General features: G+C 37.4%; 1 protein-coding gene across 12 annotated transcripts in view; it reads right to left on the reverse strand.

Annotated features, from left to right (window-relative positions):
• Positions 1–13,910, reverse strand: part of dlg5a (discs, large homolog 5a (Drosophila)) — a 75,963-nt gene that overhangs the window by 13,792 nt on the left and 48,261 nt on the right. For 5 of the 12 annotated variants that reach the window (XR_007186706.1, XM_048204326.1, XM_048204325.1 and 2 more), the window contains 9 exons: positions 12,128–12,220; positions 10,771–11,649; positions 8,382–8,502; positions 6,113–6,257; positions 5,132–5,256; positions 4,945–5,037; positions 3,522–3,690; positions 3,004–3,081; positions 246–408 (listed from right to left, as the gene is read on the reverse strand). Coding sequence is in view for 11 of the 12 variants with exons in the window: in XM_048204326.1 (XP_048060283.1) it covers positions 246–408; positions 3,004–3,081; positions 3,522–3,690; positions 4,945–5,037; positions 5,132–5,256; positions 6,113–6,257; positions 8,382–8,502; positions 10,771–11,649; positions 12,128–12,220 (1,866 nt within the window). In the remaining variant the exon portion in view is untranslated. The remainder of the gene's footprint in view (positions 1–245; positions 409–3,003; positions 3,082–3,521; positions 3,691–4,944; positions 5,038–5,131; positions 5,257–6,112; positions 6,258–8,381; positions 8,503–10,770; positions 11,650–12,127; positions 12,221–13,910) is intronic. The other 7 variants (XM_048204332.1, XM_048204331.1, XM_048204322.1 and 4 more) reach the window with 4 other exon arrangements.

A 13,910-nucleotide genomic window follows, 5' to 3' on the forward strand; every position in this document is an offset into this window, starting at 1 on the left:
AAATGTGATGGTCCTTAATATAACATGTTAAATATAGAAACGATATAGATAGAAACACTACTTAAATATGTGGAATTCTCTAATTGGGCTGTATTTAAATAAAAATGAATATGAATTTACATTTGCCCTAAAAATTTAACAAACAAACAAACAAACAAAAAAAAAAAACCTTTAACCTTTATCTTTATTCTTCTCTCTTAAAGCCCATCTGGGATATGCATGTACAGTATTGTTGTAATACTAACCTCCAGTAGCTGGTCTCCATATTCTAGCCCAGCCTGGTGTGCGATGCTGCCCCCGGTCACCTTGGAGACAAAGATTCCACCATTCTCTCCACTCACGATGGAGATGCCAAGAGGCTCCGCCCCTTTGTGCACGATGACATTCCGTGGTTCCTCCAAGTACGGCCTGCCAGAGCAATAAAAGTGGGTGAATTTCAAGATCAGAGATAATCAACAGCTGAGACAGAATCTGGTCTGCAGGTCTTAGCCAGGGAAGATGTCTTAGACAGAGGAGAACCATGCAGGTGGATGTAGAGCAAGAGACATTTACTGAACGGGCAGTTTGGAGGACTTACTGCCACACAGACACAAAAACGGGATAGAAAGCGGAGGGAGTGTGCATACAGGACTTCAATAAAAGATCCAGAAGGTTGTACATATATTCTTCTAACCTAAATATTTAAATACGCCTGTACAAAAGACCGATTTACTGCTCAAACAAGTAAAAGCATGCTTTAATGTTACAGCTCCAAGTCCAAACAAAATATCAACGCTTTACTGACAAGAACACAACATTTCAAAACAGACCTCTGCATCCCAGAGTAAAGAAATTATTGAAGCTTTTGTAAGCGATGACCTGTCTATCATCATAGATAGGTTTGATTTGTCAAGACACCCATTTCAGACATGCCTGTCATTTCACGCATGGTAATAATTCCTTACAGAAGCTTTTTTTGATTGATTGATTGAGAAAATCTGGATCTTTTCAGTACGAGAGCAGCCAAACTGACGTGCAAATCATAAATGTCTCTCCACTTCAGAACCTTAAGCACTTAAGAAGACATTTACTCCAAAAATAGCTAAATCTGCTGTGTACAGATTTAACATTCATGAGGAATCTCTTGCTGAGCAGGTTAATCAAAAAAGTAAATGAGAAGCAGCAGGTAAAATTACCTAATAACACCAATTAAACTCCACTTTAAGGAAACTGTTGACAGAGATTCATAAACTTGATCCCCTCCATGTAGGCGTATTAAAGGGATAGTTGAAATGAAAATTCTGTCATAATTTCCTCACCCTTATGTCATTCAATACATGACAGACTTTCGTTCATCTTTGAAGCACGAATGAAGAATATACAGTATTTAATGAAAAATGTGACTTCGGTCCCACCATTAAAAACGTTTAAGCTTTGAAATAGTAAAAGTAATCAATATCAATTGAACTATTTAAAGGTGCTAAAGAGGATGTTTTGTTTTATACATTTTTGCAATATTACTTGAAACTGTCTTTACTAACTGATAAAAGACTATTTATTAGGTGCACTGAAAGGAATAATATTAATATACATCATCTGTGCACGAGGTAGGGCCTTAAAAACATCAGCCAACCGTTTACGCGATTGGCCCTCTGGCTCGTCAATCACTGCCATTACGTTCCTTGTGAGAGACGTGTGCGGATTGGCCCTCTGGCTTGTCAATCACTGCCATTGACGTTCCTTGTGAGAGACGAGCGCGGCTGCGCGCTCCAGTAACTTTCCACACTCCACAGGCGCCACATGCAATGTTTTTGTCAGGAGACAGGAGTAACAACTGCAGATTATGAGTTACCTGCGGTGAGTCCGACATAATGAATCCACGAACATGACACAGCGAATGCCGGTGGTAAACAATTGTGTTCCAATACTCGTGCACGAGTTTTGGGAGGCGTTCCCTTGAAATAAGCTGTGAAGGAGGGGGGCTGTTCTTACGCATGCACTCATTTCAAAAACTCGGTAACAGTCTTTGGTTTCTCAGTCGACAAAAAGATCCTCTTTAGCACCTTTAAATCAAAGTTTTTGATTATTGTCAAAATAATCAAATGATTATTTTATTCACATGTATGTGCGTTGATTAAAGACTTGGATTAAAATGTATTCTTTATGAACTTTCTGAAGCGTTCAAGTTTTGGATGCATGCACTTTCAATAGAGGTGCAGAAAGTTTAAAGAAAGTTTTATGGGTTTAAATATGAGGGTGAGTAAATGACAGAATTATCAAAACTAAATAGGGACTCGCAAAACTAGACATTTTAAGAATCAGCCATTGGGCTGCTTGAACAACTAGTTGACTAATTGGTCAAAGTAGTGTTGTCAAAAGTACCGACTTCGATACCAAGTTGGTACTGAAATGTTAAAAATTTGACGCTTTGAGTGGATTCATAAACACCTGATTGGCCATTGTGTTCACGAGCTCAACATATATGTCTGTGATTGGCAACAATAATCAACGCAAGGGAGCGTTTGAAAACACAAGGAAGTGTTTGAATCCGAAAGCGTTTTGAAAGCGGGAGCACCTGCTTTCAAATGCTCACGTGTGTATCTGTGTAAGCGCTCAGTGAAGAGCGTCATTGATGTCTATTTACAACATGTTTTTGAAGCATTGATCATTGTAGCCAATCACAGACATATCTGTTGAGCGTGTGAACACAATGGCCAATCAGAGAAGTTAAGAATCCACTCAACAACGCTCAAACTGTCACATTTTTAAAAATTTCAGTTCCGACTTCGTACCGAACTTTTGTGAACACTAGGTCACAGTCATGTGAAGTGCTGTTTCAACTCATTTTACTTCTGTAATTTGATATTTCCATGTGGTAAATCTAATTATCGTAGCACCACTAGCACAAAGCCTGGGTTGTATACCAACACAAGACAGAGAAGCAAGGATTTCTACAGCCAACCACTTGGAGCAAACAAGTACGTTTGTCAGGCATTCCCTGTGCGTAACTGGCAGGGAACAAACCTCAAGCTTCTGAGAGAGGAGAACCTAGGCCTAGCAGCCAGAGGGATTCTCAGAAAGGATCTGTTACGGTACAGAGATCTGAAAGATTCAGAGGAGCAAAGAAGAGAGGAGAAAAACAGATTGTGAAAGAGAGAGAGAGAAAGAAACACACACACAAGGGATTCTGGAAGAAGACAAATATGTAGAGAAGAATTATAATAAATGCATAAGAACAACTGGAATGAGCGACCTAGTTTACAAATCTCCACTAAAAGTCGATCTGAATTTTATATGATGGTGCAGATTAAAATAAGTTCTCATTAAGTGAGCGACGGTGATATGAACGACTGATCCTTCAACATACATTATTCTATATTCATGCACAGTCCAATTATTCGAGTCAGATAAAGGGCTTCTGAGCTCGCCGGGCTGCTGTACGTGGATAAGAGCGAGCTGTTGCTTGGCAACCTGATGAAGGGGTTGTGGGGGGGGGGGGGGGGGGTGCGCAGCAGGAAGGGACAGAGGCAGCGGGAGTGTACCTGTCTTTTCTCCGCTCTCCCGTGGGTACAGGGCTGACGGAGATCCTGGGAAGGGTGGAGATGGAGCTCTGAGACTGGCTGGAGGCGAACGAGGATGTCTCCAGATTAAGAGGAGACAAGGGTGGGGTGATGAGACTGGGACTGCTGCATTCTGAATGAGACAGTGACCCTGATGAACAACATGGATAAACAACAGTCAGCATGTGTTCTAGAGTTCTAGAAAGCTTGAATTTACAGAAAACAGTTTTGACACCTTTGGACCATAATCAATATAAATCGTTATATTTAAGAATTTGCTATAATATATCTTTATATTATGGATTCAAAATGTTGAATGCAGTTAAAATACAGTAGAGTATAAAATTAGTTAAATGTACCAACATAATACACAGTAATAAATAGCAATTTTTACTCAGTCACTACATTACACAAGTTTGGGGTCATTTTTTTTTTTTTTTTTTTAATAAATGAATACAGTAAATTCATTAATAATGTTTTTATAAATGTCCTTTTGCTTTCCTTTCCTATTCATCAAAAATCCTAAAAAAAATAAATCATTTCCACAAAAATATTACACAGCACAACCATTTTCAACATTGATAATAATAAGAAATGTTTCTTGAGCACATTAGAATGATTTGTGACACTGAAGACTGGAGTAATGATGCTGAAAATTCAGCTTTGTGTCACAGGAATAAATAACATTTTAAATTATTTTTTTTAATAGAAACAATTCTATGAAACTGTAATAATATTTTACAAAATTGCTGTGTTTTATGTGTATTTGACCAAATAAATGCAGCCTTGGTGAGCATAACCCTACAAAGTCATGAAACAAGAAAAGATTGTGAAATTAGTCAAATGCCAGGCTCGATATTTGCCCATTTCAAATTGCCAACAAAATGATCACAAATATACCATGGATGTGCGATATATTGCTCTGTCCTAGTACAAAAGGAAACTTTGGGATAAAGCACAATTAATTTCCTCTAGTTTATCTACAGTATATTTGACCCTGGAAGCCAGTGGAAACTTACTGTACATGTGTATGATTCATCACTAGTTAAAGACATTTTTATATGCACTATATTAAGTATAGACTCTTTGCTTCAGGTTATTTATTCAGGCTTCCAATATTTCAGTGTACACAAATGTCAGGCTTGTTTGTGCAAAGTGTTCTCTACTTGACATGTTTTACTTGATTTAGCCTAGTCTGACATTTTAATTACCTTTCCTGTACCATATTGCTGCTGGTGGTAGTTATTTACACTTTTACCAACAGCAGTGTGTGGAAGAAAAACACTGGATTAAAAATTGGATTAAAATGCTAAATTTATTTATTTTAGTCTATACTGTACAGTATGTAGATCGGAACGTGACTGAGATGAATTCAAAGATGCTGTATTCTTAGGAGGAGGCTCACCTCTGTCTGAGCCCAGTATGGAGCGAGGGTAGCGTGGGGTGGAGGGAATCTTTATCCTTTCAGTGCGATACTGCAAGTTATTTGATGAACCTTCTTGAAACAAAAAGGAGGAGAAGATGATGAGGAGACCAAAATAGTTTAGTGTGTGAGGGGAACAGATGACATATATTATTAAAGAGAGACTGACCGAGTCTAGCGCTGGACGGCAGGGAGTTGGTGCCGTGTGAAGCCCGGCTGCTACGGGACGACTCGGAGTAGTCTGCGGTGCGTTTCTGGCTCAGGTCCAGGCTTAGATGTCCTTGATGCTGAGGACTGAGATGGAGAGAAGAAAACTGAGCAGGCCAGATCAGCAAACACTCATTATGGGGAGAGGGAACAATTATTCTCCTGAGAAAGTAAATAATTACGCTGTTTATGACCTACAACGGCTAATTTGTACTTAGTACGACATAATGAAATGCTTGTTGACATTTAGGATGCACTCGTCCTGTATTGAGATGGGTCGCTGTGATTTTGCCAAGCAAGACATGTTCCTGGATCAACATCTTTTGTTGGTCCTGGAACAACATTCTTGTCTAAAACAAAACTCTACCCCTACCCCTTAACCTAAGCCTTACCATAACTTTACCCTAAAATCAGAGGAAAATTATAGGTGAATAAGAATGGTGTCAAAGCCCCTAACCCTTGTTGTAAGCCTAAACTTGACATTAAAACGATAGTTCATCCAAAAATGAAAATTCTGTGATAATTTCCTCACCCTCAAGTTGTTCCAAACCTATATGAAATTCTTTCTTCTGCTGAACACAAATGAAGATATTTTGAAGAATGCTGGTAACCAATAAGGGCCCCATTGACTTCCATAGTATTTGTTAGTAAGTCAATGGGGTCCCATCAACAGTTTGGTTACCCATATTCTTCTAAATATCTTCTTTTGTGTTCAGCAGACTTGAGGGTCAGATGATGACAGAATTTTCATCTTTTTAACTGTAAATCAATCCCTCAAATCTGATTGGTTGTTTGGAATGTTATTCCAGGAACATCATCTACTTAAAATGAAATCACATTCACTTTGTATCTCAGAGAGTTGCCATATTTCATGGAGGTACAGTCTTCAGTGGAAGTACAGTACATGTGTGTGTGTTGGTTATCTCAGTGGGAACTGTGGTACCTGGGGTGCGTGTGCTGCTGATTGATCTGGCTGGTGACAGAAGGGCAGTTGTTAGTGTGAACTCTGTGACTGCGCACCATGTAAACAGGGTTCTTCATAACGGCTGTAACCGCAGAGCAAGGGGCCAGTCCTCGATGTGCTGAGTCTGAAGTTTAAACACAACCACATAATAACCTATAATACAATTCAATGAGAACCTTCAACTGCCCGCTGAGCTCAGATCTTTCATTTCTGACTCTTTTAATGTGGCTACTGCTCTCCTCGCGATAGTCGAGAGTCAAAACTGTCTGTGATCAAGTGAAAGGTGTTCGCCCTTCAGAAAACGTTGATCGTCCACCACCGGTCGACCACTGACTTCTATGTGAACAATTTTATTTTCTATTCATTTTCTATCTGGGTTGCAATTTTTGGCACTCTATTAGCAAAATTTGGGACATGTAGAGTTTTATTTGTGTGACTGGTTTTTGAACATTATATAAGCATCAAAATGAAAATTAAATCGATTTAACTAAGCTAATTTTAAACTAAGACAGCATGATAAAAACCAGGGTTTTCGAACTTAACTTAAATTATGCTATCACTCAGTACAGAATAGCTCATTTTGGACCAAATGTTTGTACTTCACAAATTTATATTTCTCCTATATAAAAGAAAAAAAAAGTTTGTACCTGAATGATCTCTCAGAAGCCTGTCCAGATGGCTTACTCAGTTCTGCTTAATATTAAATATTCAGAAAACTGCATGCATGGATTTAAAATTAAAAAGAAGGAAGAGGTCCAACCAAAAATCTTTTACAAATTGTGCCAGATTTTAAACTTATTTTAGAGTTTAAAGTTATTTTAGACTCTCACCTGACATTGGAAAAGCATGTTACATGTTTATAACTGGAACGAGATACCAACTAAGATCAGACCATGTTTTACTCTTGCACATTTTATGTTACGTTTGAAAATATGGTTGAGTCAAACGTGATTATTGAACATCTTGTGCCTTAGCAATTGGTTATATACTGTATATTGTGCCTTAGTTATACAATTTTGGTAGTTTTATATTTATTATTTTTTTTTATTTTTATTTATTCTTCTTCCATGTTTAGTTTACATGTAATACCCATTATAGTGTAGTATTTTTATATTGTTTTATATTATTTTTTTATTATATTTTTATTTTGTATTGTATTATTTGGAATGCATTTTCAATTATTAAGTGAGGAATATTATAATAAATATTATTTTAATGAATGTTTAAGCTATGTTTCATTTTCTCCTATCCAGGGACTACAGATGAAATTTAGCTCTGTAGCCAATTCTGCAGCAATCACTGACTGTCCATTGTTGTCTTCAGTGTCCAAATTTAAGGAATCTTAAATTGATTTATTTATTTTTGGTAAATTATGCATTAAAAAAGATAGGACAGGTCCTTCATTTTACTTAGATACTTTTTATCATAGGTTATGTTGGATAATAGATAACTCTAAAATATGTAATAGTTCCCATAACAAAAAACATGGGAAATGTGCAATTTCCATGCTTTAACAACTACATGCATAAAAGCGTAGCCATTACACATTGCTGTAGTGTGCCTCGCTTTCACTTGTGTTCAGAATTGAGTTCCACCTTTAAGTAAAGCCAGCTGCTCTGGGTGACAGATGAGCAAACGGCAGGGAAGCTCAGAAGGCAGAAACCCTGGCCAAAGCTTGAATATTCAAATCAAGTAAAAATAGACCTCATTATCACACAAACCCCATGTGAACTGTCTAGTCATGTGACAGGTGCATCAAGCAGCACCCACAGTGGTTTGTCCTGTTTCTACAAAAATCGACAGTCCTGACAATGTTTTATGTCTTTATATGAAAAAATAAAATGTAAATATTGAATGTGAATGCATTAAACGAGACCTAATAGACACATTTTAGGGCTCAACAATAAGGATGGCCTTATGCTGTGAGAAAGAATCAGGAACAATTGTTGAGACCTGCATTTTCATAAGAGATGGCATGAACATTCAAAGAAGAATATTATAAATAGGCTTTGTTCAACAAGCCCGTTCATACATATTCAGCATGATTATCATAAATGAGCAATTCAATTACTCAGTACTGACTTCACCATAAAATTAAGTAAAACATAATTTTTTTAGGCCGCCTTGATCAGAATAAAGATAAACTGTGCTCCACAGAGCAAATGTAGATAGAGAGCATGTTGTTAAAGAGATTCAATGAAATGCACCATGGGCGACTTGGGCTCTGATTAAAGCGGGTGTAACTCACTGGGAGGCAGGGTTCCATTATAGGCTGTAGGCACGAAACCCACGCTGTGTCTATGAGGTCGGTTAGGAGAGGAACGCAGTATTTCCCTCTGCTCCATAGAGTCACCATCATTTGAGTAACTCTGCCAAACACCCACACACACACACACACACACACACAAACACACACAGCATTAGATAATGCAGTATACAGTTCTATAGAAAGTTACAATTAATAATTCTACATATTATAGAATATTGTAAAAAATGGTTGGTTGGCTAATAAAATACACTCAATTTTTCATTCTTTAAATCAGTATTCGGAAGACCATTTTTAGTGGGTCGCGGAGTGTGCAGTCAAATAAATGACAAACAAATTTTAAAATTTAAAAGTGCCCTAGATTCAAAATTTGAATTTACCTTGGCATAGTTGAATAATAAGAGTTCAGTACATGGAAAAGACATACATTGAGTTTCAAACTCCATTGCTTTCTCTTTCTTATGTAAATCTCATTTGTTTAAAAGACTTCCGGAAAACACGCGGATCTCAACATAACACCGACTGTTACGTAACAGTCGGGGTGTACGCCGCAATATTTGCATATGCCAGCCCATGTTCCCAACATTATGAAAGGCATTAGACAAGGGCAGCCAGTAACGTCTGGATCTGCACAGGTGAATCAACAGACTAGGTAAGCAAGAACAACAGCGAAAATGGCAGATGGAGCAATAATAACTGACATGATCCATAATAGCATGATATTTTTAGTGATATTTGTAAATTGTCTATCTAAATGTTTCGTTAGCATGTTGCTAATGTACTGTTAAATGAGGTTAAAGTTACCATCGTTTCTTACTGAATTCACGGAGACAAGAGCCGTCGCTATTTTCATTTTTAAACACTTGCAGTCTGTATAATTCATAAACAACTTCATTCTTTATAAAATCTCTCCAACAGTGTAGCATTAGCCGTTAGCCACGGAGCACTATCAAACTCATAGAGAATCAAATATAAACATCAAAATAAATACTTTACTCACATAATTCGAAGCATGCATACAGCATGCATGACGAACATCTTGTAAAGATCCATTTGAGGGTTATATTAGCTGTGTGAACTTTGTAAATGTGCTGTAATATAATCGAGAGCTCGTGTGGCAGGGAGCACGCGAATTAAAGGGGCGGCGTGCTGAAAAAAATCAGTGCATAGTTAATGATGCCCCAAAATAGGCAGTTAAAAAAATTAATTTAAAACAATCTATGGGGTATTTTGAGCTGAAACTTCACAGACACATTCAGGGGACACCTTAGACTTATATTACATCTTGTGAAAAAGCATTCTTGGGCACCTTTAAATTTTTTATTTTGAAAGATGTGAGTGAAAGCTGTTGACTCTTCTGTCAGAAGAAGTTTAAGTAAAGAATGTCTGAGAAAAACAACTTTGTTATTTTGTATTTTTTTAAATGACTTCGGTTAAATTAGGTCAAATTGGGAAGAAATTGGGTAGCAGCTTAATGACCATGGGAAAATCAGTTGAGAACCACTGCTGCTTTAAATCATATTCAAGCTATTTATGTATTTGCTCTGAAATGGTTTAAAACCACAACTGACTAATAGAGCAAATGAGGCATAGCAAACGCACACCTGCAGAAGTGCAAGTTGAAGAAAAAATGCAGTCTAGTTAAAGAGAAACAACTGAACACTGAACATTTCAGCTAGTAGCCTTTGTCAAGGTATTTGGTGAATAAACAAGCCTAGATGCTTCAGTGAGTGTGCAGTTGTTTCTCTTTAACTAGCCTTAAAACCACAACTGACCAAACAACCACTGTAGCATATTTGAAATATTTAACATGTACACCAAAAAATAAAAATGTTTTTTTTTTTCACTCTAAAAGGTAGAATGATATTTAAAACATTGTATTTTATTTTTGGGGTCAGTAGGATAAAGAAATATTTTTATTTAGGATGAATTAAATTAATCAAAATTGACAGTAAAGACTTTTACAAAAAATATATTTTAAATAAATGCTGTTCTTTTCAACTTTCTATTTATCAAAGAATCAATTTTTTTTAAAAATTGTAATAATATTTCACTTTTTTTTCAGTATTTATACTACTACTTCTACATTTATATATAACATATTAAAATATATATTTTAGTATAACATGTACATGAAAAATACTAGATTATATTACTATAATTAGCAAATTAATATTATAAAACACTCATACTAATACAATAACGCTAACGCCAATTCTTCTGCATATCCTCCATCATCGTGTGTCAGCATTTCTAATGTTCTCTTCCCCTCTCTCTTTCCTCCTGGTGCAGTGGGAGATCAATCTCAGGCTGTGAGGCTAATTAAAACAGGCGGCTGGCTGTGTCAAACTCAGCGGATCTATAAATTCACCTGGAAGCTCTGGAGAGCAATGGTCTGAGGAGTCATCCTGCGCCTGAGTGCGGGGGCTGATTTGGGCCTTGGGCGCTTCACTTCCGGTTCCTCCGGACGCATCCGACCAATGTCCTCCTCGCAGGACTTCCTGGAGCTCAAGACCTTGCCCTCACGACCCGCCTCGGTGAAGTACAAGTTACCGTTGCGGTCCTCTTGCTTGGGTTCGGGGATAGAGATCGTGGTGATGGTGGACTCTGAGGCGGAGCTGCCCTGATGTTTGTGCTTAAACTTGAAGGAGTCGCTACGTGTGGGCGGGGTCGGAGGCGTTGGGGCGGAGTCTGCTTTCAAAGGCTGAGGCGAATGGTAGTCTGTCTTCGAGGGTGTATCTGGTCTTTTGAAGGAATCTGCTTCAAAGATGGACTTCCTTTGCTTGGGCGACCTGTAGATGGAGAGTTGTGCTGGGCTGTCGGTTGTCATGGAAACACCCACCACCATTTTAGGCCAAGTGCCGCCACTGTGTTTCTTCTCTAGGGTGGTCTCCAGGGTAACACATTCAGGGCCGACTGACTCGGAGCGGGTATAACAGACCTCCTGAAAGGCACTGCCGCTGTAGCGGGCCGGCCCCAGCTCTGAAGCGGGTCGGAGTGTGTTAGGGTGCAATGTGGAGATCGGGAAGACCTTCCTTTCGGAATAACCGCTCTCCTCTGCGTCTGTCCTGGTCTTTCTTCTCTCGCCGCCCGCGTCCCCACTATAAATGTCCGTCTGAGTGGAGCTGTTGTGTTTGAGGTTTCTGCTGTTTCGTGAATGAACGTCTGACAGGTGGATTCTGCCGTTGGATTTCTCGGCCTCCCTCAGGCTCTCAAAGATGTTCTGCCCCGATGTGCTCTGAGGAAAGAACTGTTAATGGACAGGTTCAGCATGACTGGCATACACAACACACCACAACATCAATAATACAAACATTCAGTGTTCACTTCATGTTATTTAAAGTCATAAAATGCTGTGTTTATGCTTTCTGGAAACCTTGTGTAGCTATTAAGACATTACAAGTCAGTGCGAAAAAAGAAAATCTGTAAAATCCTGTTTAAAATCATTCAAACACAATGGTAATGGATAGTTGAGATAGCATTGGTCTGTAACTTGGCATTACGCAGGGGCTTAGCGAAGGCTCAACTGATTACTGAAACCAGTAATGAGAACAACTACAAACTAGCCTATTTTCAAAACCTGTCTTCCTCAGTAATGCTTCAGAGTTGGTATTCTAACTCAGACAAAGCTGTCTCAAATACGACTTGGAATAAATGTCACGGCAGCACCTTGACGTGTGGTAATGAGAGCGGCGCACACGTTCAGACAGCAGTGAGAGAACAATCACCTTCATGAGGGAGAGAGCGAGCGAGTCCCTGCCGCCCCTCAGCAGAGCCTCACATTCACTCAGAGATTTGTTATCCAGAGCGATCCCATTTATCTAGGGAAGGAGAAATTTAGGTCAGCGCTTCAACAAAGAAAAGTGCCAGCAGACTTTTCAATCCTTCTATTTTCAAACCCAGAAATGACTTTGGAAACTTGAGAACAGTGACAATTGATGACTGGTGAACGAAAGGATGGTGCACATTTAAGATCTCCAGTTCAGATAAATCCTTCCATCTTTTTAAACTTAAAGAGATTGTTCACGCAGAAATAAAAATTCTGGGTTACACTATTTTAAGGTGTCTTTGTTACACTGTAATTATACATTTAAATACTGAGTAATATTAAGTTACTACAGGTACTTACTATAGGATTAGGGTTTGTTTTGGTTTAGGGTTAGTTGCATGTAATTATGCTTAATTTAGAGTTATTACTATAGTAACTATGTGTAACATATGTAACAATGACACTGTAAAATAAAGTGTTACCAAATTCTGTCATCGTTCACTCACCCTCAAGTCAATTCCTAACCTAAACCGACTTTCTTCTGTGAAAAAAGAAGAAAAAACAAAAAAACAGGAATGCTAAAGAATTGTACTAGCCATTAAATGAAACTGTAAAGAGACCCAGGCTGTTGAGATTCAGAATGGCAAAATGAATCCTAGAAGTATCATAAAAGTGGTCCGTACTACTTGTGCACTATGTTTCAAATCTTCTCAAGTCATAAGACTTCAACTTTGAAACCAAACTTGTTATTCATCAAAAAATAGCTCTCAAATCAAATATGGTCCTATTAAACATCAGGTTTGATGTCAGCAACACACAACAACCAATGGCGTCCAATTTAAAAAAGGCATTTATGTGACTGTGTAGTAAATTTTAGCACTAAAATACAGGCATTATATGTGGACAAAAATAAATACATTTTAGTCCATCAATGTTGTTATTGTTAAGTAAAATATATTTTGTTAATTGAAATTAGGGCTGTCACGATTCCTTAATTAAATTCAAGTACTCATTTATTTATTTTTTTTTTAAATCCTCGGTTGCAATTTACCCATGTCGATGAAAAATGAAATGAAATATAAATACTAGATGAAAAATGTATACTAATGAAAGTGTATTGCCTTGCCAACTAACTGAAATAAGTTTAAGCTGAAGTACTAACTGAAATAAAAATGAGCCAAACCAAATTACAACTATTTAGAAATATTTTTAAAACCAAAGTTAATAAAAAATGTCCAAAACACATAAAATTACTAAAAATTAAATTAAAATAAAACATAAAAATGAAAACATAAAAATGAAAGGCAATTTAGAATAAGAATAAAAACTAACACTGAAAAACTGTCATGTTTTTCACATTAAGCTATCGCATGGCTATTTTAAAGACTTGAAAATATTAACATATGGCCAACTTTTATGATACCTCTGTGGGTGTTTTTGTAAGTAATTAAGTAAAGTTTATCTATATAGCACCTTTCACAGACAAGGAGCGGTCACAAAGTGCTTTACAATAAAAAATAACACCAAAACAAATAAAATAATTATACATTAATATACTATACAAATACCATCAATACAAATTTAATAACAGGCAAACCATATTGTTAATTAAAAGCTTGTCAAAAAGATTTGTCTTGAGATGTTTTTAAAAGATTCCACAAAACCCATAGTTCTCAACTTTAAAGGAAGAGAGTTCCAGAGCCTTGGAGCTACTACACAGAAGGCACAATCACCTCTCGTCT

The sequence above is a fragment of the Megalobrama amblycephala genome, linkage group LG10 (genome assembly GCF_018812025.1).
Source record: "Megalobrama amblycephala isolate DHTTF-2021 linkage group LG10, ASM1881202v1, whole genome shotgun sequence".
Lineage (NCBI taxonomy): Eukaryota > Metazoa > Chordata > Actinopteri > Cypriniformes > Xenocyprididae > Megalobrama > Megalobrama amblycephala.